This window comes from Rattus norvegicus, chromosome 1 (genome assembly GCF_021556685.1).
Source record: "Rattus norvegicus strain SHRSP/BbbUtx chromosome 1, alternate assembly SHRSP_T2T, whole genome shotgun sequence".
Taxonomy (NCBI): Eukaryota; Metazoa; Chordata; class Mammalia; order Rodentia; family Muridae; genus Rattus; species Rattus norvegicus.
In genome coordinates this window covers 99578635-99599699 of record NC_141534.1, presented here as the reverse complement: position 1 = coordinate 99599699, position 21065 = coordinate 99578635, and the positions used below count along the sequence as shown (strand labels likewise).

Sequence of the window (21065 nt, the reverse complement as noted above, 5' to 3'; positions counted from 1 at the left end):
AATGGGTCGTTGGCTTCTCCATTCCCAGCAGCCTAATTATTGGGGGATGGGCGGGAACAGTTTTTATCAACAAAAGTTATCGATGTGAGATTTTTAGAAAAGAACCTGCTTCGTTCCCGAGTTGAGTGTCGTCATTCTCAAAGGGCCTGATAACCTTTCGGGCACTGCCAGCACCATGCTTGTGTGCCCTCGGGGACAAGTGATGAACCATGAACAGCCCCCTTTCCCCTCTTTTAGTACTTGCAGTGACACTTTTAGTGTTCAAGCTGCCACTGAAATGTTTCTAGGGACTCAGAGCTTTAAAAATACAGTCCACAGGGCTGTAGAGATGGGTCAGAGGTTAAAAACACTTACTGCTTTTCCAGAGGTCCTGAGTTCAGCTCCCAGCACCTATACTGTCAGTTCATAACTGCCCTGGAACTCTGGCTTCCATTGCTCTGACACCCTCTGCCGGCTCTGCGGACTTGCGTGAGTGTGTGTGCACACATGCACACAAGTGAACAAGAATGCAGTTCGTCTGTCTTTCTGCTTCTTTCTGCTATTATCTTCACGCACATTTTTATTCTTCCACCAAATACTGCTCCGGGCCCAGTACCCATGCAAGTTAAAATGTGCAGTATTGGTCCGCTTTGCCTTCTGCAGAGGGTGACTTCCACTGATACACGCTGTCATTGGCGAGATCCACCAGACAAAGTATAAATTGCCATGGAACTGGAGAAGCGTTTGAGCGAGGCAGATGTTCTCTTAGCATGAAGCAGATGTAAAACCTGCGAGTGTCTGTCTAATAAAGGATAGCATTTGGTTCTAGACAGCTGGTGCCAAGATTACCAATTAATCATGTTTGAATGCGTTCTTTACTAATTAGATCCCTCTTTGGTTTTTTACTGTTCTGGGTATAGTAAAGAGGGGGAAGGGCGCAGAAGCCTTCCACTCTTTATACTTTGAATAACCCCTCTTCTTTTACAAGCCTTTTCCCCCATAGAGCCCTGTAGGAAACGAAGCCCAAAGATGTGAATGGCTGAGCTGGCTCCCCCTCAGTGACTGTAGGTTTAGAGCTAGGATGCTCTATTGAAGGCAGTTGCTAGTGCCATGGACGCTCAAAGGCAGCTGGAGAAAAGAGGAGTGTAATTACACTTAATGTGGGGCTTACTTTTGTTTCATTTATTTATTTTTTGCACGGACAAAAGCTAATATCAGTAGGCAGTCTCCATGGTTATTCGACTGGGTGGGAATTTGACCAGTGCAGAAACTCAGGGTACCACTTTGGTCTTACATTATCAAAGCAGTAAATCGTGTGTTTGCAAAGATTAAAGATGGCCAGGTTGGTGTAATCACTAGGAAAGGTTGCCTCTCTCTGCTCTGAAAGATAATCAGTACCACTGTGAAAACTGAGAAGGGGGGGGGGGCTGTCCCCATAGTCCTCAGCATGAAGTGGGTGTGCCGAGGTTGGCTTAGGCCTGGTGGCTTTCCATTGTTCGGAGTCTTTGTTTTTGTTTTGCCTTTGTACCGTTGTGTGTAGGCAGCCCGTGTGTATTTCTGGGCTGCATCTACAGTGCTCTTCCTTGTTCTTCGTTTGTTTTTGAGACAGGGTTTCTCTGTGCAGCCCTGGCTGACCTGGAACTCCCACTGTAGCCCAGGCTGGCCTCAGACTCAGAGATCTGCCTGCCTCTGCGTCCTGAGTGCTGGGGTTAAAGGCATGCGCCACAAGGCCCAGCACCGCCAGCCCTTTCAAAACCTTCATTTTGAGATGAATCCTTACCATGTAGCCCAGGCTGGACTTTATGATTCTCCCATCTCCACCTTGGTAAAGGAAGTACAGACTTGAGCCACCATGCCTAGCAGACCCCTCCTCCTTGTCCTTTTCTTTCTCTCTCCTTTCCACCTCATTCCTCTCCCCCTTCCCTCCCCTTCTTCTCCATGCCTCTTTCTCCTCCTCTCTTTCCTCCTCCTCTTTAATGCCTGTCAGTGCCAAGGTAAGCTTCTTTTCTAAGAAAGTTCAGAATATAAAGTATGTCCTCACGTGGTGCTAGAAGGAATAAAGAGGGCCAGCTAATAGTTCCCTGGAGTCAGTAGTCGGATATTTTGGCATTCTTATAAAGTTTACTTTAAATTGTGCTTGTGTGTGCATGTGTATGTGTGCACACGTGTATCTATGGGTGTGCATGCATATGGGTGTGGGTATGTGGTGGGTAGTAGTGGGCGTGTGATGTGAGGTATCATGGCACATGTGTGTAGGTCAGAGGACTCTTGCAGGAGTCTTTTCTCTGCGTCAGCTGTGTGGGCTCAGGGTGGACCTCACGCTCTCAGGATTTATTGCAGGCTACCCACTCGGCCATCTCAACAGCTTTGCTGAAGCACTCTTAGTTATCAGGAATATTTTATCAGTGACCTTTTTCACAAGCACATGAGTGGGTTCTTCATGTTTTTATATTTTACAGACGTTTTTCATGTAGTCTGTGTATGTGTGTGTGTGTGTGTGTCTGTGTGTGTGTATAGTATGTGTGTGTATAGTGTGTATGTGTGTGGATATGGTGTGTATGTATGGTGTGTGTTTATGATGTGTGTGTATCTGTGTGGTGTGTGTGTGTGTATCTGTATGTATCTGTGTGTATCTGTGTGTGTCGTGTGTGTGTGGATATGGTGTGTGTGTGTAGTGTGTGTGTGGTGTGTGTGTGGATATGGTGTGTGTATGGTGTGTGCGTATGATGTGTGTGTATGTGTTGTGTAGTGTGTGTATGGTGTGTGTATGATATATGTGTATGTGTGTATGTGTGTAGTGTGTATGATGTGTATAGTGTGTGTGTATGGTGTGTGTGTATGATGTGTGTGTAGTGTGTGTGTGTATGTGTATGGTATGTGTGTGTGTGCATGTGTGTGCATGTGTACAATGTGTGTGTATATATGTAGTGCATGTGTGTGTGTTGTGTGTGTGGATATGGTATATGTTGTGTTTGTGTGTATGGTGTGTGTGTGTGTGTGTGTGTGTGTGTGTGTGTGTGCTCATGTGTTATTGTATGGAGCTTATGTTTGCCAAGGCAGGTGTACAGAGGTCAGAGGAGAGCTTGTGGAAGTCTGTTCTCTATTTCTACCAAGTGGGTCATGGGGATGGGACTCGGGTTGTCAGGCTTGGCAGCAAGCACCTTTATCCTCTGAGCCCACTCACTGGCCCACATTCATATGTTTTTAAAGGATAGAAAGAGTATTTAAAGGGTGAGAGAAATACACTAACTTTCAGGTCTGAAGATGAATAGCCCAGGTGGTATATATATATCATTGTGTGCCTGCATGTCTGAGAGTGTACCCTGTGATGCAGTGCCCCAGAGGCTGGAAGGAGGCATCAGATTCCCTGGGGCTGGAGCAACAGATGGTTTTGAGTTCTTGTGTGCATGCTGGGAACTGAACCCATAAATGATTCTTTTAACAAAATGTTTATTACTCTTTGAAAAAAAACCATGCAGGTAGCAATGAGCAGAGACAGGCTGAGGTGAAGATTTAGCAGTTTGGCATCAAGTGTGAGTGCTTCTGACCTCTCCTGGCTGCCCGAGGTCTCTTGGAGTATGGATCTGTGTGTTAGCTTGTATATTACACCACTTTTTACACAGTGCGATGTCAGCTCGGGGCCTGGCTTTCGGAGCACTAGAGTAAAGGAGTCTGTAATGACAGAGAATGTAGCTTTTTAAATCATTTATACTTTAAAAAAAATGTGTATGGAGTCCACTGCTCAGCCATCTCTCCAGCCCCAGAGCTCTGAGAACTATAATCACTTGGGTCTAGTAGTGATCTCTGAGTTTCCTTGTAGTTATAAGTTGTGTGAAACCATGAACTTTGAAATACCCCTTAAATTAAATAAGTTCTGTCAGATTTTTTTTTTAATTATGGAAACACATCTTCAGGAGTAGAGAGAATTATGACCCCAGCATCAACCTTCTTTTGCTTGTTTTGAGGCAGGGTCTCTCCATATAGTCCCCAGGTCAGCCTTGAACTCATGATCCTCCTGTCTCAACCTCCGGCTGGTGGGATTGCAGGCACTAGCCTCCGTGCCTCACTATGTCAAGATTTCTGGTATTTGCAGAGTATCTTTTCTCTCCTAAACTGTAGTTCTGCATCTTGTTTCTATAGTAACAGTGGGCGTTTCAACCAAACTAGGTCAAGTAAACCCAGTAGTTCTCACTTTGTTTCAGGAAGTAGAGCGAGAAATCTCATTCAGGACAGAATGTGGACTGTACTATTCTTACTACAAGCAGATGCTGCAGGCTCCGACCCTCCTGCAAGGTAATCCCAACAGCTACTGATCTGGGCATGCTGACTCCTCTGTCCTGTTTCCCTCATCCTCATGCCTCCCCTCCCGTCTTTGCACCTGATGCATTGTTTTGTGTGTGTGTGTGTGTGTGTGTGTGTGTGTGTGTGTGTGTGTGTGTATACATGTATTTATTTGTACGTGTGCCTTGAATTCAGAGATCCACCCGCCTCTGCCTCCTGATTGCTGGGATAAAGGCATGGGCCACCACACCTGGCTCATAATTTTACATGTATGAATGTTTCATCATCATATATGTCCGCATACCACGTGTGTTCCTGGTGCCTGTGGAGGTCAGAAGAGGGAAATGGGTTCCCTAAGACTGAGTTACAGATGGATGTGAGCCACCATGTTGGTGCTGGGAATCAAACTGGGGACCTCTGGAAGAGCAGCCAGTACTCGCTGAGCCATCTCTTGAGCTCCTGTAGCTTCTGGTTTTATTTTATCAGACTGTAATCCTTTTCGTGCTGTGTGTCTTCTCAACTTTCAAAGAGGGGACCAGAGGCGAAGGAGGCAGTAAGTATCCCAGGAAACTCGAGCAATGAAATCCCACCACTTCCAGTCCCGCAGTCACCATGGGGACACCTGAGATGCCGTGAGCCAGCATTTCTTGTGTATGTTGTCCTCTCTCCTTGAGAGCTTATCCTAAGAGTTTTAATTTAGACTCTGACTCTGCCTTCATCATACTGGCTAATAACGAATTCTTTTTCAGCATCGAAGCCACAATATCTGGTTTCGCAAGAGTCAGGGTCCCTGAACATTTAAGGGCAGGGGTGGCACCATGGAGCTGGGTCTCTGTCCCCTCGCTGCTGGCAAAAGCCCAGGTCAGGGTCTCAAAAGCAGTGGTTCCTCAGAATGTGTCTGTGACAGCGTGTTCTGCTGAGCGCCCGTCCCACCGTGAGAGATCGCTCTTCCTCTCTCCAGAGCCACCTGTGGGCATGACACAGAGTAGGTTTGTTTCTGTAAATCCCAGCCTGTGAGCCCTTGCCACGTAGCAAAAACAACTCTGATGTCCCTGACCGTTGGCCCAGGGCAATGGGATGAGCAGTTTTGAAGAAAAAATTAGCTTATAAAAAATTCTTTGACAAATCCCGCGTGTGTATATAATATAATGCTTTTGGTCATTTTCACTCTCCCCATTACTCCCTGTCATTCCCCTGCATCAGTTAAGCCTTGCTTTCTTCCCAGCAAGTTTCCCACCTACCTTCATGTTGTTTCATTTGTTTTTTGTTTGTTTCGTTTTGTTTCATTTTCTTTGCAACCCTCTCAGTTCAGGCATGGTCACCAGCATAATCACTTTCCGGCATTAACCAACACCTGAGCAACTTAGCAGTGGTTATATCATTGAAGAAAATCAATCCCCTGCCTCAGCAAACATTACTACCAATAGCTTCTCAGGAGATGGGGGGGTGTGTTCTAATGTTTAATGGTCGTTTCTAATGTTTGAGAAGCCTCCGTACTGGTTTCTACAGCTCCCGTCCCAGTTTACACTCCCACCAGCAGCTGGTGACAGTTCGGTCCCTCTGTCTTCAGACCGTCCCCGTTGTCATTTGCTATTTTTTTTATTTTTTTATTATTATTATTTTTTTTTTTTGGTTCTTTTTTTCGGAGCTGGGGACCGAACCCAGGGCCTTGCGCTTCCTAGGTAAGCGCTCTACCACTGAGCTAAATCCCCAGCCCCTATTTTTTTTAAAGATTTATTCATTTATTATATATATATGTACACTGTAGCTGTCTTCAGATACACCAAAAGAGGGCATCGGATCTCTTTACAGATGGTTGTGAGCCACCATGTAGTTGCTGGGAATTGAACTCAGGACCTCTGGAAGAGTAGTCGGGTGCTCTTAACCACTGAGCCATCTCTCCAGCCCTATCATTTGCTTTCTTGATGACGGCCATTCTGACCAGCATGCTATGGGATCTTAAGTCGGTTCAGTTTGTGTTTCCCTGATGGCTGATGATGGTTAACACTTTTTAAAATATCTACCAGCCATTTCTGTCCTTTCTTTTGAAAATCGTTCCACAGTTCATTGGCTCTTTTACTGGTTAGCAGCCTTATTTTTATGGTGTTCAGTTTTTGCTTTTTTTTTTAATATAGCCTAGATATTAATCACCTGTCTGAGGTGTAGCTGGCAAAGATTTTCTCCATTCTGTAGACCTTTGTGTCCGCTCTGATTGTTTCCTGTTGATTTTATGCTAGCACATGTGTGACACAGGGGGCTGGCTGCCCGTTGTGGTTCTACTCAGAAGGTCGTAAGTGTGCCTGTGTTGTACCTTTCACGTTGGCTGGCTCTGTAGTTTTCTCCGAGCTGTTCTGACCACACTCTCAGCATAATGCTAGCGTCTGTGAGTCATGTTGGGTGAATGGAGAAGTGCAGTTGTAAACTTTCACTCTTGGGTTGTTTTCCCATATCCCTAGGTTTCCATGGCTTAATCTATGACAATAAAACCGAATCCATGAGGACGATCAACCTCCTTCAAAGAATGAATATTTACCAAGAAGTTTTCCTCAGTGTTTTATACAGAGTTCTCCCCATACAGGTATGTGGTGTTCTCTGTCCTTGAGTTTATAGGATCCGATAGAGGTCCTCACTGCCACTCAGAGTGAACATTTCACTCCAGGTCTCCTGGCTTCAGCTCCGCGGTAGAGAGTCATTGCTGTTTGCACTGAATTTGCTTTGCTTTGTTTGTTTGTTGTTATTGTCTTTAATCCTATAAGATGCTGTTATTTTATTTTTACAAGTAGAGCTTCCTGGCCTATGTCATACTTATGCATGTAGTCTAGAAGCTTGAGAAATAGTTTTTGAAAATGTGCAACCTTTCCTCTATGAGGAACCTGTTTCTATGACTTACTTTGTTTGTTTATTCCTGTTTTCATTTTTCAAGACAGGGTCTCTCTGTGTAGCCCTGGCTGTCCTGGAACTCACTCTGTAGACCAGACTGACCTCCAACTCATAGAGATCCTCCTGCCTCTGCTTCCCGAGTGCTGGGATTAAAGGCATGCGTCCCTACCTCCCAGCTCTATGACTTGTCTTTATGATTTAGATAATATGCATGAAACTGTCAGATGTCAGAACTGCCAAAGCTGTCAACACTTCCAACATTAATGAGGCAGAGTTAGAAAAGGTTAGACCTTGCTTTGTCTAGAGGCCTCCTGGCGTCTACTTTGAAGAAAGAGGGCTGCTTGCTCATAGGTGGAAAGTGGCGATGGCCTACTGCTGTGGCAGCCACAAGCCCACCATTACCTTCATACAGGCGTGCTTTATGAGGGTTTCTTCTCATTTGGATTGTGTGTGTGTGTGTGTGTGTGTGTGTGTGTGTGTGTGTGTGTGTGTGCGCGCGCGCGCGTGCCTGTGAGTATAGAGTCTCCGGGAACTGGAGTTACAAGCAGCTGTGAGCTGCCAAACATGGGTGCTGGGAACTGAACTAAGGTCCCCTGCAAGATCCATGTGCACTTTCTTTTTTTTTTCCTTTGGAGCTGGGGACCAAACCCAGGGCCTTGCTAGGCAAGTGTTCCATGTGCACTTGAGCTAGCTCCCTAGGCCCCTCTGTGTGAGCTGACTCTTCTCTAGGCCTCCCTGTGTGAGCTGACTCTTCTCTAGACCCCTCTGTGTGAGCCAGCTCCTTAGGCCTCTCTGTGGATATATTCTTTAAATGCCGGTAAGGAGGGTTGGCACATCTGTGATAAACGTTCATAGTTTGGGGAATGAACCAAGGGCCTGGCATGGGTCGGGTGTGGTGTTTAAGTGAACATAGCTGCTCTAGGCTCATATGCTTGAATGCTTGATCCCCCTTTGGTGGAACTGTTTGGGAAGGGTTAGGAGGTGTGGCCTTTTTGGAGTAGGTCTGTGTTGATGGGGACAGACTTTGAGGTTTCAAAAGCCAACACCATTCCCAGTTATCTCTGCCTCCTGTTTGTAGATCAGGGTGTAAGCTCACAGGTCCAGCTCTAGTCTGCCTCCTGTGCTCCCGCCATGATGGTCATGAGCTCACCCTCTGAGACTGAGGCCCTGGTAAACTCTTTCTTCTATTGGTCACAATGTGTCTTCACAGCGAGAGAACAGGAGCTAAGATACTGGGCACATACGCTACCACTGAGTCATGTCCCCAGCTTAATGAACAGTTTTTATTGTTGTCTTTTACAGAAATATCTAGAGCCTGTTTATTTTTATATCTACACTCTTTTTGGGCTCCAAGCAGTCTATGTCACGGCCCTTTATATAACCAGCTGGCTCCTTAGTGGCACCTGGCTGTCAGGCCTGCTGGCAGCTCTCTGGTACGTCACCAACAGGTAAGTTGGGTCAGTTTACTCCTCTTTCCTAGTTGTAAGTGAGGATGAAGTAATTGTTTTCTTATGCAAAAAATGGCTGTGAACAGTGTGGTTAGTGAGTAAAAACGTAGTTTTTTCCGTGAGTCGAGAGTGTTTTTCTTATTTAGCAAGGGAGAAAGCTTCATTCAGAAGTTTTCTCATCTGAGAGGCGTACACTATCTATCGGCTATAATCCCTCTGGTGTTACCTGCTTGCTCTGTGGTCAGTATTGCTTCAACCACACAGTTTACATACTCCCTCAGCAGTAGAGAGGTGTATGAACGAGTAGGTAGTATACGTGCGAATATAAGTGTGTGTATAAGTGTGTGAGAGTGTCTGTGTGTGGATGTGAGAGTGTGTGTGAGAGTATGTGTGCTGAGTGTGCTTGTGGTTGTATGTATGTTTGTGAGAATGTGTGTGTGTATGAATGTGTGTGTGTGTGTATATAAATGTGAGAGTGTGTATGTGAAAGTGTTTGAGTGTGTTTGTGAGTGTATGTGAGAATATGTATGTGAGTGTGTATATGTGAGAGTATGTGTGTATGAGTGTGTGTATGTGTGTGTGTGAGTGTGTGAGTGCATGTATGAGTGTGTATGTGAGAGTTTGTGTGAGTGCTCTTAACTTCTGGACCATCTCTCCAGCGAGACGCTGGTCTTAATGAAAAGTTTATTGAATTGTTGTCCAGCTTACAGCAGCAGCAGCTATGTGTACTAAGGGCCTTAAAACTTTAACATAAGTTCTAATATAGAGTTTCTTTCTTAACCTTATAAAAAATACTTTTAAATTTACTCTTATGGGCGGCTGGAGAGATGGCTCAGCTGTTAAGAGCACTGACTGCTCTTCCAGAGGTCCTGAGTTCAAATCCCAGCAACCACATGGTGGCTCACAACCATCTGTAATGGGATCCGATGCCCTCTTCTGGTGTCTGAGGACAGCTACAGTGTACCCACATACATGAAATAAATCTTTTTAAAGGCATTTTAGTCTTATGTATCTAAGTGTTTGCCTACATATGTGTGTGCACCATGTGTGTGCCTGGTACCTGTGAAGGCCAGAAGAAGGTATCGGGTTCTCTGGAAGCAGAGTTAGAAAGGGTTGTGAGTTGGCATGTTGGTGCTGTGAGCTAATGCTGGATCCCTGCAAGAACAGCTAGGGCTCTCTCCGGCCCTCCCTGAGTTATTTCTTATTACAAGTCCAGTGAGTGCTTATAATGTGCTCAGCACTTTTCAAAATCTGTCCTAAACAGCCCTACATGGGGCTGCGTGTGGTGGTGTGTGTGCCAAAAATAGAGACAGGCAGATCTCTGAGTTCTAGGCCAGCCTGGTCTACGTAGTGAGTTCCAGGACAGCCAGGGCTACATAGAGAGACCTTGTCTCAAAACAAGACAACAGCCCCACAAGGTAGCTACTATACCCTCTGCCTTAGAGGTGTGAACATTGACTCGGAAGGGTGTGGCCTGAGCCCTCACACTCTGAACAGCACTGTCGTTTTCTCGAGGTTGTTATCAGTTACCCAACATGTGCGTGTGTGCTTCTCAGTTCTGATTGTATTATACAGAGGGGAAAGCTTACCTCCTCTTGCCTTCTGGGGGAGGACTACATTCCAGGCGGATAATTCATGTGAAAAGGCCTCAGTGTCGGACATGAAGCACTAAGGAGGGGAGAGCCTTGGAGGCTGGCTTGACGCTGGCTGCTCATGCAGAGGACCTAGGTTTGGTTCTCAGTAGCCTGACAGATCATGACCACCTGTAACTCCAGTTCTAGGAGATGCAGTGCCCTCTCCTGGCCACTGCTGGCATAACAGTCATTTACATTTAAGACAAATTTTTAAAAGAAAATTTTGCCTACAGGATCTAGAGAACAGTGGGGAGGGGGAGGAGGAGGAGGAGCAAGAGGAGGAGGAGGAGGAAGAAGGAGGAGGAGGGGGAGGAGGTGGTGGTTGGCGGTGGTGGTGTGGGCTTCCAGGGCCTCGGTACCATGACTAACATGGGCCGCGTTCCACCACTTAGCTAATAAGGAACAAGAGCAGGTCCGATGCTACTGGTACCAATTTCATGTCATGAGGACAATGGTGACAGTGACATTGACGTTTCTCTTGAGAGCCGGTGGCTAGAATCTGCGTGTCCCTCAACTAAATGCCCTCTAGCTCTCCGGTTAGCATTCCTTGGGGAAATCGTTGCGATTGTGGCTGTTACGTTGGCTGTCTGTGTCCTCTCCCTACAGAATCGACACGACCAGAGTTGAGTTCACCATCCCGCTGAGGGAGAACTGGGCTCTGCCTTTTTTTGCAATTCAGATTGCAGCAATTACCTACTTCCTGAGACCAAACTTGCAGCCTCTTTCTGAAGTAAGTTTCTAGAACGTTTTAATTACTTGTGTGTGCGTGCGAGTGTGTAAGTCTGTGTGAGAGCGTGTGTGCGAGCGAATGTGTGTGAGAGTGTATGAGTGAGTGTGTCTGTGTGTACAAGTGAGTGTGTGACAGTGTGAGTGTAAGTATACGGGTGTTGGTTAGAAGTGTGTATGAGAGTGTACGTGTGTGTTGTCTGTGTGTCCTTCCATGTGTGTGTATCCAGGTGTGTTGGGTCCCTCAGCAGAGGTCATGCAGAGGTCAGAGGAAAACTCAGGGGAGTCGTTTCTGATCCTGCCATCTGTAAGACCCAGGGACGAACTGGGGTTCTTCCTGTCTCCACCCACGGAGCTGACTCGCCAGCCCCAAGTTCCAGTAATCTTCTGGTTTTGTCTGAGAAGCAAAAAGTTGTGGTCCACACAGACAGCTCTCAACCCGTGACCAAGTTTGTTGTTTTTAAATGTTGTGTGCTTGCTTGTGTTTGTGGACGTGGCTACTTGGGACCTGGTGCCTGCGGAGGCCAAAGAAGGGCATCTGTCTCCTCAAGCCAGAGTTAGAAATCGTTGTGAGCATCCCGTGTGGGTGTCGGGAGCTGAACTCGTGCCCTCTGCAGGGACAGCAAGCTCTCCTGACAGCTGAGCCATCCCTTCACCCCCAAGCTAAGCCCTCTTCCTCTGAACTTTTTCCTCCTTTGCCAAGAAAATGTCAAGTTAAAAATGTCCTCTTTACAACCTACTCTCAAATAGTTGCGGGAAGCCCACATTGTTCTGTGAAACTGTGAGGATTTCTAATCCGTTAGAGATGTGGTTTGCTGTATTATGGCCTCCAGATCAGAGTGGAACGCACTCGCCATATGTGAATATTTATATGAGAAAATCACTTCGGGATATTTGGAGCTCATGTTACAAATGCAAAGCCTTTCAAAACAACAGTTTCTGCCTCCCCTGCTTTTATTTGGTTTATGGGGATATCGGCGACTCTGGAGAAAACTTAACTGAGAGGTTGTTTGAAGACTGGAGACGAGAATCCTTCAAAGGTTCGTTTTCTTTTGTTCCCACAGAGGCTGACCCTTCTTGCCATCTTCGTATCAACTTTTCTCTTTAGCCTGACATGGCAATTTAATCAGTTCATGATGCTGCTGCAGGCGCTGGTGCTGTTCATCCTGGACTCCTTGGACATGCTGCCAGCCGTGAAGGTGAGCGCTGCCTGCCTTCTGCTCCTTGGTGCACTCCCATCATAGGCTGCGATGGAAACCGGTACAGACCGGTGACAAAGGTGACACTGTTGATCTGTGTCATTGGGCTGTGCTTGCCCGATGCTAAGAACTGTGCGCAGCCCAGTTTGACAATTCAACACAGTTTTTGACACTGATTCACTTACTTTATGTGTAAGGATGCTTTGCCTGCGTGTATGGATGCCACATGTGTGCACGCAGTGCCCATGGAGGCCAGAAGAGGGCGGAGAATCCCCTGGAACCGTAGTTACAGATGGCTGTTAGCTATCATGTGGGTGCTGGGAATTGAACTTGGGTCCTCTGTAAGAGTTGGTCGTTCTCTTAACCGCTGAGCCATTTCTCCAGGCCCTCCACATTTTTTAAAGTTAAATAGCACCTCTAGGCACTGGAGCCATAACTCAGTGGTTTAGAGCACTTACTGCTCCTGCAGAGGACCTGGATTCACACGCACAGCAGCTCATAGAGTTACCTGCAAGTCCAGCTGCCGGAGATCCAGTGCCCTTCTCTGACCCCCACGGGCACTAACATATGGCACACCTAAACCCATGCAGGCAAATAATGTAAATAAATAAACAAATCATTTGCATGTGCATCTATTTACATGAGAGGCAGTGTCTCAGTCAGTTGCCATTTGTAACTGTGGCTTACAATTTAAAATGCAGCCGTAGCTCTTAAGTTGCCTTAATATGGAGTACCTATTTTTGTTATAAAGGTGTTTTGACTTTTTAAAAAAGGATTTATTTTAATTTTGCATATGCTAGCATGTAAATATGTGCACCAAATACGTGCCTGGTTACCTGCAAAGGCCAGAAGAGGGCTCCAGTCCCCTGCAGTCAAAGTTAGGCTGGTTATGTGCTGACAACGTGGGTGCTGAGAACCAGACCTGGAGCTTCTGAAGACGCACCAAATGACCTTAGCCACTAAGCCATCTTGAGACAGGGTCTTACCCTATAACCTCGGCTGACCCTGGCGCCTCCACCAGTCCTCTGGCCTCAGCCTCCTAAGTGCTGGGATTACAGGGTTGAGCCACCATTCCTGGCCAAACAATTGTTTTCTTCTATAATATTTTATGAAATTTTTATACATTCTCCCAATACATAGAATGTGTTTTTGTTGACTGTTGAAACAGTATAAACAAAGCCATTTCTATCTCCTAGTGTGTGCTGCCCATTTGCCTTGACAGTATTTGTTTCAGTCACATGCACATAGCTCACAGACAGATACTTACATACATTTTTTTAAATTCAATCTTTTAAAAAGAGAGTTAACGGCTAGAGAGATGGCTCAGCACTTCAGAATGCCCACTGGCTTGCAGAGGACCCCAGGTTTGAGTCTCAGCACCCGCTTGGCAGCCCATAACTGCCTGTAGCTCTGGCTGCAGGGCGTTGGGCAGTCGTCTGCCGTCCTGGGCTCCTGCACGCGTGTGCACACAGCCGCAAGACATAAGTAGTTGAGAGCCTGAGCGCAGACAAGGCTGAATGCACACACTTCTTGTTCCAGTCCTACGTACACAAAGCAAATGACTGACTGCAGAGTTTAAAAAGGGAATGACTTGTCTCATTAGAATGAAAATGGACCCCATAGGGAGTGGCACTAGCAGGAGCTGTGGCCTTGTTAGAGGAAGTGTGTCACTGGGGATGGGCTTTGAGATTTCAACTTCAGTCAGGCCCTGTGTCTTTCTCTTCCTGCTGCCTGCGATGCAGATGTTTGACTCCATCTCCAGCACCAAGTCCACCCGAATGCCACCATGCTTCCCACCATGATGATAATGAACCTATAAGCCAGCCCCAATTAAATGCTTTCCTTTATAAGATTTGCTGTTGTCGGGGTTGGGGATTTAGCTCAGTGGTAGGACGCTTGCCTAGGAAGCGCAAGGCCAAAAAAAAAAAAAAAGATTTGCTGTTGTCATGTTGTCTCCTCACAGTAAAAGCCTAAGACAACTAGAAACTTCCAGACCAGAAGCAAATGTGGCCGTGAGTCTCCTGGGTTTTCCTTTTCCTTCACAGATCCAAGAGTAAGCACTAGAAAAACCAAAAAACCAGAAGTAACAGGAGAACAACATAGAAACTCACCAGAACAATGTTCTCCTAGCAGAGAACCAGAAAAGAGAAAATTTAGTAAGATAAAACTTAACAGCCTATAGCAGCCAACACCATACAAACACATGGGGCTCCACTCCCACCTGCCAGCAGGGGATCATGGGAGCGCCTGGATTTCTGTCCTCACCCTGTCCTCATGCCTGCCAAGTGCCAGGGCAATGTCAGAAAGTCTGGAATTTTCACCCTCTCCCACAGACCACATGGGGAGTCTGACTTCAGCCCCCACTTAGCTATGGTGACATCCCTCCTGCCAGGGCAGCATCCAAGGAGGCCAACTGCGTGCTTGCCAAGGTCAGTGGGCGAAGAAACTTCATAGTCAGAAGAACATGTGATACTGTGCTCAGCCCTAAGTGGGACATCCATCTCAACCCCTGTCTCCCAGGTTCAAGAGCATCCTAGGAGGAGTGGCAGGAGGACGGTTGGAGGGCTGGGAAACGCCATCTTTAGGACATGCCCGGGCACTGCACCCATGAACTCGGCAGCTCTGGTTCCCTCGATGAGGCAGCAGCAGGCATTGCACTCAGTGGACAGGACATGGATGGGGGGAGGGAGACAAGTCAGGAATGCCTGGGCTGGACGGGAAGGAGGAGCTGGGGTGCGTGCACCAAGCTCATCCTCATAAATTGAACTTAAAAATCCAAGAAGATGTGACCACGAGATGTAACATTAGGAACATTGTCGTATTAGTAACTTCTCTCACTGCTGGGACAGATAATGTTTATTTTGTCCCGTGGCTTCTGAGAGATTTCAGTCTGTCTTAGCAAAGGCACAGTGATGAGATGCGTTGGTCCTGTCTGTGGTGTCCAGAGCATGAGGCAGCCTCTTGTTAGAGTCAGCAGACAGGAAGCAGATCAGAACCAGAGCTGGGCATAGCTGCTGACAGCCTACTGCTGGGGGCTGCCTTCCCTGCTGGGCCATCTCCCAAACACTCAGCTCTTCAGCCTCTGTCAGCTGTGGTTGCCTACACGAGACCCACACGGGATCAAAGCAGCCGAAATCCTGGCATCAAGGCCTCCTTAGTAGCTGCTGGCAGTGGGTAGTTGCTGAGGGAGGGAGCATCATTCTGCACTGAGGACGTGGCCCTGGTAGGTCTTCCACACTCTGATGGGTGCCTCACACCCATGCACATATGGGCAGCACTAGACTTAAGGGGTTATCAAAAACAAAACAAAGACCTGGATTTGAGAGGGAGCGTATTGGGAGACATAGGATAGAGATGGGCTAACTATGATCATATTTACTGTATACAGGTATGTAATTCCTCCAAAAATTTTTCAGGCCCCCCCACCAGCCTTCAAAAGGTAAACATGTCTTTGGAGGTATATTTCAGAATCAGATCTTCACAGTTAAGTAGTGTTTCAAAGGTCAGGTTTTTACAGAATAGTCACTGGTGTGAGGAAATTAGACTGTATAGTGTGTAGAGTATGCAGTTTGTATGAAATGTTAGGCTCCAGTTGGAACCCACATTCCCTCTGTTGGTAACAGTGTTGGGTTTTGACTCTTGACCCCACCGTTCTATCAATTACTGTTGTTTAATGCGTGTCTGTGTACAGTTAGGTGCAGTATCATCCTGGTCCCTGAGCACCTGGTGACACAGGCAAGACAGAGCCCGCAGGCCTCACTTCTCCATGCTTGAAGCAGACTGCTTTCCGCTGAGGTTAAAAGCTTGCAGCCAGGAGCGTCAGAACTGCTGCTCCACAGAGCTGCCATTTTGCACAGCTCTGTATGAGTGGAATTGAAAACAATCAATTCATTTTTTTAAAAAGATGTCATAACGTTTCTTTGCTGGGAAGAGACACCAGGACCAAGGCAACGCTTATAGAGGACATTTAATTGGAGCTGGCTTGTAGTTTCAGAGGTTCATTCCATTATCGTCATGGCGGGAGTATGGCATGCCCACTCTCATGAAGACAAGCGCAACACATAAACAGACACCTTTTTTCTATACAGTGGAGCGTCCTTTTAGAGACGATGGTTCTTGGAGCTAGGTATGCTTTCTGCTTGTAACCTGAGGTGTCAGCACTGTCCCGGGTCCTAATGAGATCTCCGTCCGTCCGCTTCCCTGCAGGCCACCTGGCTGTACGGCATCCAGATAAGCTGCCTGCTCCTCGTCTGCATGCTTCAGTTTTTTAACTCCATGATCCTCGGATCGCTGCTCATCAGTTTTAACCTCTCAGTATTAATTGTAAGAAAACTTCAGGTAGGACTTTGTAATTTTTATAAATGATACTGTAACATTTTAATTTTTAGCCCTCTCTTTCCTTCCCCCACCCCCGTGTGTGTGTGTGTGTGTGTGTGTGTGTGTGTGTGTGTGTGTGTGTGTGTGTTGGGAATGTGCACAGAGTAGAGTTCCCATGGAGACCTGAAGAGGGCACCCGATCCCCAGGACCTGGAGTTACCCACTGTTGCGAGCTACCTAAAGTGGGTACTGGGAACCAAGGGCTTTTCTGCAAGAATGGTATATGGTCCTAACTGCTGAGCCATCTCTCCAGCCCTATAAAATCTGTTTTGGATCACGTGGCTCACTGGACCTTATTTTCATTTGGAGTTCAAAGGAAAACCTGTCCCAGTTCCCAGTACAGAGCACCAGCAGGGTTACAGTCCCTCTCCTGTTAAAGTGCACTTTCCACTTTTGAAGTGAAACATTGTTTCAAGCTGTCTCAGCTCATTCTTCCCTTTCAGCAGTGATGGCTTCTTATGCAACTGAAACCTTAGCTCAGGCATTAGCCAAGGTTGCTTATCTGAAATACCTTATTATCTGTCATAGATGTAAAGCTGCAGTACAAGGAAGAAAAGATTGTTTATGTAATCAGTAGTGCCAGTGCCTCCGTCCCAGCTTTTCAGGTCTGGACCCTGCTGTTTGTGATGGCACCGCCCTTTCCTGGCTTCACCTGCCCTGTTAGTGTTATTGAAGTGATTTAAAATAAACTTTTTGAATTTTGAAAAATCCAAACAAAAACTTACAAGGGTATGGGGCACCTTGTAAGCTATCAAAATAGCATATAAACTCCTTTCATGTATATTTTTAATTCTTTGAGAATTTCATACACATATGTAATATATTTTTGATCACATAGACTTCCACTCCTGACCCTTCAGTCTCTCCTAAGACACCCCCAACATGTCCCCCTTCCAACCTTGACTTGTATTTATAAAATTACCTGATGAATCCAATTAGCCTTATGCAAATGGCTGTCAGGGCCATTCACTGCAGCATGGGTTGCCGAGTGGGAGCCATATCCTCTGAGTTATGACCATCCGCCTCCCTTCAGCCATCACCTGCCAATGGCTTCCCAGCCAGGGGTGGGCCTCATCAGCTCCTTCGTCCATACTGGGCCTGCGTCTGACTGATGTACCGCTCTTGTGAAGGTTGCCATCCCCACTGTGAATTCACGAGTACAGCATTGAAGAGCTTCACTCGCCCCACCCCCCCACTGTTGCATTCTTTCCACCCACTCTGTCCTGGTGTTCCCTGAGCCTTGGGGGGGGGGGGTGTTCTGGGACTCACATTTAAGGCTAAACACCTAGAGTCAGTAATTCTGAACACTTAGGTCAGTTATGAGTCTCTGCATTAACCACTGACCACTGCAAAGAGGCAAGCTTGATCAAGCCTGAGAGTGGCACAGATGTGTAGATATAAACGTAAACATTCGGAAGACAATCAGATAGCCTGACCATTCCACAGAACAGCAGTCAGAGGATTTCCCCAGGACTGATGACCTCCCCAGCTTTTTGATAATAAAACGTGCTTTTTATTAAGTTTATGGGACCAGTCATGACTACCCTCCTGGTGAATAGACCTCATCTAGACAGAAAGCAGTTCGTTGGTCTCATACCAGCCATGCAGCCATCACACTAATGAGATCCCCTTGCCTGGCAGGCCAGTATCTTAGTGTGCAGGGTCAGTGCAGGGTAAGACATGGTGCTTTTTCCTTGCAGCAGCCTGCATAGCACCATCCTGCACCCCTGAGAGGGGTTCCCCACTCAGCACCAGTCTGCTGTCTCTACAATCCACATGTGTGATGTCTTCACCAGTAGGGCCTTAACATCTGTTACAGTGGACAGCCAAGGGCTTGTGCTCTTTCTGGGTGTGGCCTCCGTGTCTAGTAACTCACAGGGAGATCCCATGTGTTGACCAGGGTTCCCATTGAATAACCTATGTCCTCTAAGGGCAGCCTTGTTCACCCATGCAGGTGGTCTCTGTTGAGACTCCTGCTTTATTTAGTTACCTTACAAAGTAGTAGATTCCCACAAGGTTTTTCAAACACCCTTAGTCTTATCAGCTCCCCATACCTTTCTCAGCCCCATCCCTGCTTAGACCTTCAACCACCAATATCCCCCCACCACACCCCCCATTCCAGATCACATGTAAAATAATTAAAATAAAGGAAAAGAGACTCCATGAAGTAGGGTTTTTTTCCCCGTATACATTTACCTGTGTGTTACATGAGCCAACATTTTAAATCTTCAAGCAATCTCAAACGTTTATGACCTTACAGTAATGTTGAAGTTTACCTAAATGCTAATTCAAAATTAACACAGTTCTTTCGATTTCTAGAAGAACCTGAAGACTGGAACCTTCCTGATTAGGATTTGGAAACTATTGTTGCATTTGCTTCTAGTTTTCTGCTTGACACTTTTTCTCAACAACATTATTAAGGTAAGTTAATAGGTGAGATTTAATCCATTCTGAAATGTGTTTATGGTGTTACAGTTAAGCTCTGAACATTGAATAAGGAGACTAATTCTCATTTATAAAGCGTACTGTATTGAGAATCGTGGACCTAGCAAGGGCCACACTCAGCTCTCTTGGTTTTAGCTCTTCATGTCTCTCTTCCCTTTCAGGATATACCTGTGTTAGTTGCTTTTCTGTCGCTGGGACAAACACCATGGCCAAAGCCACTTAGAGAACAGTTTATCTGGGCTAAAAGTTCAGAGGGTTACAGTCCAAAATGGTGGGCCAAGCAGGCTGAGCGCTCACCTCTTACAAACTGGGAGTGGGGTGAGGCCTTAAGGCCTTAAACACTGCGTCAAGGCCACGCCTTCGGACCCTCCTTAAGCAGTGCCACTAACTAAAGACCAAGCGTGCAAGTGCCTGAGACAACGGAGGACACCTCAGTCAAATCACTCGGAATCCATCTTAGTTAAGGTTACTGCTGCTGTCGTGAAACTCTGTGACCAAAAGCAACTTGGAGAGGAAAGGGTTTATTTAACTTACACATCCCTAGTCAGTGTGCACTGAGGGAAGCCAAGGCAGGAACTTAAACAGGGAACCTGGAGGCAGGAGCTGGTGCAGAGGCCTTGGAGGGCCATGCTTACTGGGTTGCTCTTCCTGGCTTGCTCAGCCTGCTTTCTTACAGAACCCAGGACCACCAGCCCAGGGTGGCCCCACCCACAGTGGGCTGGGCGCTCCATTATCAATTGCTAATTTAAAACACGCCCAGCAGGCGGTGGTGGCACATGCCTCAGAGCTCTCAGAGCGAGTCCAGCCTGGTCTCAGACCTTCAGATCAGGTTCCAGGACGATCAGGCGCAGCACAGGGAAACCCTGTCTCAAGAAACCAAAAAGGAAAAAAGGAAAAGGAAACCCTCCAGGCTTGCTTTGGTCTTATGGAGGCGTTTTCCTCAGTTGAGATTTCTTCCTCTCGGCTGGGGATTTAGCTCAGTGGTAGAGCGCTTACCTAGGAAGCACAAGGCCCTGCGTTCGGTCCCTAGCTCCGAAAAAAAAGAACAAAAAAAAAAAAAAAGAGAGATTTCTTCCTCTCCTAAAACATGACAGCATAGCGCGTGCCCCACTGTGAACTCTTAGGAGTTAAGGCTCAACTTTAAAAACATGAAATATTGCCTATTAGCACCACAATATTCTTTAAATGATTATTTTCTCTTTATCTTGTTGAGGAGATTTTTGAGACAGGTACAACCTAGCTGGCCTCGAACCCCATACCCACTGTCTCAGCTACCCCTGTGCTGGGATTACAAGTGTGCATTTCTGTGCCCCACAGGACAGGTTTTACAGGGGCAGTCTCATTTGTTGTCGTTCAAAAGGAGGTGTGAGTTTACTTTTGCTAAGTTAAAAATGACCAACCCCAGACTGAGATGTTATCATGGGTAGTTTATGAATTCAGTGTGCAGCGAGCCCTGGGTCCTAGTCCTACCAAGAGGATTAAAAATAGCGAGGTAGAGAATAACTTAGGTAGTAACCTGGTCACTGTGCAGAATAGTCTGGCCTGGAATTGTCAATCGCTCTGCCTGCTCTGCCTACCACTTTATTAAGATTTTTATTTAAGTCATCTAGAGCATAGCTCTGTTTAATGTTGGGTTTTTTTGTTGTTGTTGCCACTGTTGTTCTGTTCTGTTTTCTGAGGGCAGACTTTCCTTAGGGGTATGCCTCTTGGACCTCTGTGCCCTATTTGATTTTTTTTTTAAAGATTTATTCATTTATTATATATAAGTACACTGTGGCTGTCTTCAGACACACCAGAAGAGGGCATCGATCCCATTACAGATGGTTGTGAGCCACCATGTGGTTGCTGGGATTTGAACTCAGGACCTCTGGAAGAGCAGTCAGTGCTCTTAACCGCTGAGCCATCTCTCCAGCCCTGCCCTATTTGATTTTGTTTTTTTGTTTTATGTATGTGGTATTTTGTATGCATGTTTGTCGGTGCACCACATGTGTGTTTATGCACCGCTGTATGTCTGGAGCTCCAGGAAAGGCATCTGATCCCTGAACTCGAGTTACAGGTCACTATCTGCCACCACGTAGGTGGCGGGAGTCAAACTT

General features: G+C 46.5%; 1 protein-coding gene across 3 annotated transcripts in view; it reads left to right on the top strand.

Annotated features, from left to right (window-relative positions):
• The window catches only part of Dpy19l3 (dpy-19 like C-mannosyltransferase 3), a 66842-nt gene that overhangs the window by 21457 nt on the left and 24320 nt on the right, over window positions 1–21065 (top strand). For all 3 annotated transcript variants that reach the window (NM_001135835.2, XM_087555190.1, XM_087555192.1), the window contains 7 exon segments: window positions 4182–4272; window positions 6717–6838; window positions 8443–8588; window positions 10829–10952; window positions 12013–12147; window positions 16354–16485; window positions 18844–18945. In NM_001135835.2, the coding sequence (NP_001129307.2) occupies window positions 4182–4272; window positions 6717–6838; window positions 8443–8588; window positions 10829–10952; window positions 12013–12147; window positions 16354–16485; window positions 18844–18945 (852 nt within the window).